Genomic DNA, 4364 nt, shown 5'->3' on the forward strand with positions numbered 1-4364 from the left:
AAAAAATAATAATGAGATTAATTTAAAAAGAGTCTTATAAATTGTAATATATATATATAATAATTAAGTTATATTTAAAGTAAATCATCTAATATAAAACTCAAAAGAAAAATAAATACTTCAAATAAGAAACACCAATTGTCAAAAATTATAATGTCAGCATTCTTATTTAATTACAAACTTCTAATATATATAAAATTGATTTTTCGGATCCCGTGGATTGGGCCAAGTCTTCAGCAAGCAGTTTGTATTTTTTTTTATAGGAATAAAATAGACAAAAATCTAAAGTATTAATTCTAATAATCAGTGAAAATATTGTAGGAATGGAGTTAACTAGAATTTTGATTATCATCATGTAGTGATAAAAGACATTAGATGTTTTAGTAGAAAGTTTAAATTCAAACTCTAGAAATGATATTATTAATAAGGACAACTGAACCTCGAAATGATTAAGTTTATTGGATCATAAATGATATTGTTGAAAGGGGTAATCATGAATCTTGAAAAGATTAATTTTAATTAATTGTAAAATAGACCAGAAAAATACATTAAGGGTCTGTTTGATTGCCAGTAAAATGTTTTCTGTAAAATGATTTCTGGAAAATGCTTTACTTTTCTATAAAATGATTTACTGGAAAATATTTTCTGGTGTTTGATTGAATCTGTGTAAAATATTTTCTGGAAAAGTTGTTTTTACATATATTAATATATTAATAAATTTTTATATTTTAAATTGTTTTTACATATATTGCAATGATTTATTTATAATAATACTCAATTATTAAGCTACAATATTAATCGTTATAAATTGAAAAAAAATGCTTTCTTATTAGTTGGAAAAAAAGTGAAGAGAAATGGCTAAATTTACCTTTTTTATTTTATTATTTATTAAATGGGAAGTAAACTTCATACAATACAACATTCTTGAGCAATAATTAAATTCCCAATAGACTAAACTTGTGATTAATTTGGTCAAAAATCAATCAAAGCTTAGGAGTTTGACACAATTAATTCAACCTTTCTCTATAAAATGAAGTATAAGCTTTATGGTAATCGAACATCTCTCTTAAGATCATCAAATGTTTTGTGAGAGTCAAAATTTCTAATGGTTAACCATTTACAAATGATGAAGTATTGTTGTCTAAGAGAGAGAGTAGTGATATATGTATACCATATAAACATACACTACTTTTTCTAAATGTCTGTACATATTAACAAACTTTAATACAACAATACAACTACATGTTGTCTAAGAGAGAGAGTAGTGATATATGTATACCATATAAACATACACTACTTTTTCTAAATGTCTGTACATATTAACAAACTTTAATACAACAATACAACTACATGCATGGTATTGATCCTTTACCTCTTTTTATGTATGTATATGTACTAGTTGATGTAGAATTTTAAGGGCAAGACTGGCTTGAAGATTCTTCTTAAGTCGGCTCCTTCCTTCATAGGGAAAAAAATATAGAACGAAGCTTGAATGAAGAAGAAGTCTCAACAACTTCAAGCTGCGTCATGATGATTGAGAAATTCTATTATACAAGGATACACTAGATCTACGGCCTGCATCAAAAGGAAGTGTAAATATTTAGGAGAAGCTAATTATGTTGCATCATATATGAAAGTATTAAATCTTACCCATTGGGCACCCACTATATCATAGTGCGCAATATGACAGTTAAAAGCACCAATGCCAAAGTCTACATTTAGCATTTGTGCATTATCCTAGAAGCCAAAGGTGAAGCATATTTTCTTACCGAAGTTTTCCGTAACAAGCTTTTCAAACAACTTTGGCTGCAACATGTCCGGGGCAGAAATTTGAGGACTCAACCAAGACAGGAGGTAGGGAGGGTTAGCTGCAAAAGGATGGGCAGCAGCAAGCAATGTTCCAATTGGAATAATAGGAACATTTAGGACCTGTGCAGGGTCTGCCTACTCACCGAAGAGAAATAACATCAGATTATTGTCAATATATATACAAGCAGATAATAACAATTTCGCTTCAATAACACTTGCCAGGGGTAAAAGCAGTTTGAGTGACGATCTAGAAGACATATAGTCCAATGATGATGCCAACGTAGTGACTGCTGCCAATCCAGAATCCTTTCCTTCATAACCTTATAAAAACAAGACATTTTAGCACTCCTATATATTGTTCAAGATACAAAGTCAAAGTAAGATGAAAAGTTTACTGATTGTTTTAGCCAACAACAGTGTAGTTGGTAGAGGACATGCTCTTTATTCCAATGTTCAGGTTTTGATCCTAGCAATGCCATGTATCAAGAGAGAGAGAGAGAGAGAGAGAGAGAGAGAGCCAGAGAGACAAACGTTCTTTTTTGAAGTTGTGACTATGTAAGGAACTTTTTCTTTTAAATTGATTATAAAACTATTCCATCAAGTAGCCTACCGGGACATATAGAGCTCTTTTGGACTTATACAACAATGATTTTGATTCCATCTAAGGGCCTTAAAGAGTTCAAAATTAATTGGCTCTACTCATAAATGACTCAAAATCATCCTGGTTGACATGCTTTAGCTGTGATAATTAAAACGCAACAGTTTGAACTCTTAGATCAGCCTCAATAAGCAAAATAAAAAGGTTCAAGCATCAGATAGTTGAACCAAGCGTAGCATTTTCTTTTGTGAGTTTAACCAATATTATCAGTACCTAGATCAACATAATTTGTGCACAAAGTTTTCCATTCTTTTATCTATAAATAAATTGCTGTTAAAATGTTTAACCGGTCTAAAAAGTGATTATAAACTGTTTACAAGTCTATTTCAGTCGGTGTTGTGTCCAAAAGAAATGAAATTCAAGTTGGTCTTAGCTTCAAAATGCTAAATAAATTCTAATCATAACAGAACAGAGAAATTAAACATGCAGTTATGTGTTAATATAGCAAACTATTTTGCAATACCAAAAAGGTAATAGCCAAAAGGATATGCAATAATAGGTTTTACATAGGTCATAAATGTAGATGAACAAGCAAGTTTTTACAGAATCTTACCACATCATGATAGCATCGCATATAACAAGATACCACCCATAGAATGACCAATTGCAAGTAACTTGCCATTATTTGTTTCATTCTTATCCTTTATGTATTCGATCTAAGATAAAAATTTTAGTTTAACAATACTCAAGTTAGTTGTCATGGCTTACGAATTGTCAGCTGGTGTACGCATCGCATAAGGGATGGCACCTCACCGCAGCAGGGACGTCTTCTTCTAGGTAGTTGTCAAAGTCCCAATCATACTTGGAAATAAGATTAAGTTGTTTCTGCATATCTTTTAGTGCTGTAGAAATGCTGTTTTGCATATCAAAAGCACGTACTGGAGATGATCTTTCAGCTTCTTCAATTATATTTACAAGCTTTTCAATTAAATCCGTAATTTGACTGGAAAAAGCATATCTTTTTTCTGTTTCTGAAAACCTCTTATAATCTGTACCCTTACCATAAAAATCCTTCCTCTGAGACATAGAATCTAAAGGGTTTATATATTGTCCAAAATTCATTCCTTGTGTACTCAATCCAGCACCTCTGAGTTCAAGAATCTAGGTATCATATCCTTGACCGCACATGAAGCGTGCGAACGAGGACTGAACATGAATTTGCATCATCAATAGACTTAAAAACAAGAACCCCAAGAAAGCTAAAAGCTTAGAAATGACAATCCAATGGAAGAAACTCTATAAACAGAACAAGCATAACCCCACAAAGCCATAAGCTACGAAACCACAATCCAATGGAAGAAAAAGTTAAGAACACCGCGAAATACAATTAAAAGCTAAAAAATTAATAACAAAAAGAAACCCATAAAAGCTATGAGGTTTAGAAAATTACAAACCCATCATGTAGAAGCCTGGAAATTGCATTAATTCACCAAAAGAAATAATTCAATGAGAATGAAGAATGGATTGGAATTCGGGTACAGGGTCGGAGTGGGAAGGATTGAGGGAATCGAAATGAAGAATGGATTGGAATGGGAGAAGCCACAGCAAATGAGTAGAAATGAAAGTGGATATAGAAAACATACCTTTCTAAAGAAAGTCTGCAAAGAAATTTTTGAAGCTGAGACGATTAGAGTGTAGAAAAAGGAATGGAAAATGTCTTACGGAAGGAAAATCGGTAAGACGTTTTCCAAACCTAAGGAAGTGATTTTACCCGTGTTTGTAAAAGGTTTTCCTTGTGGAATTTATTTTCCACTAAACAAACGCCGGAAAATCCAAAAAATAATTTCTGGAAAACCAAATCCCACAATAAACGGACCCTAATATAAAGATTTAAAATTTGGGTTAAATATAAATTTGGTACCTAAACTTGTCCATTTCTCTCAGATTGACACTTAAG

General features: G+C 31.6%; 1 protein-coding gene across 2 annotated transcripts; it reads right to left on the reverse strand.

The window, feature by feature from the left end:
• Positions 1-997: 997 nt before the first annotated feature.
• Positions 998-4042, reverse strand: LOC121219427 (uncharacterized). Of its 2 annotated transcripts, none has more exons than XM_041097585.1 (4): positions 3862-4042; positions 2029-2129; positions 1770-1944; positions 998-1575 (listed from the first exon to the last, which is right to left on the reverse strand). In XM_041097585.1, the coding sequence occupies exons 1-4, from the start codon at positions 3887-3889 to the stop codon at positions 1526-1528; spliced, it is 354 nt and encodes a 117-aa protein (XP_040953519.1). In that variant the 5' UTR covers positions 3890-4042; the 3' UTR covers positions 998-1525. The 2 variants fall into 2 exon arrangements, with proteins under 2 accessions (XP_040953519.1, XP_040953518.1); XM_041097584.1 differs by lacking the exon at positions 3862-4042 and adding an exon at positions 3176-3850.
• Between the last annotated feature and the right edge of the window lie 322 nt (positions 4043-4364).

Source organism: Gossypium hirsutum, chromosome D07 (assembly GCF_007990345.1).
Source record: "Gossypium hirsutum isolate 1008001.06 chromosome D07, Gossypium_hirsutum_v2.1, whole genome shotgun sequence".
NCBI classification, from domain to species: domain Eukaryota; kingdom Viridiplantae; phylum Streptophyta; class Magnoliopsida; order Malvales; family Malvaceae; genus Gossypium; species Gossypium hirsutum.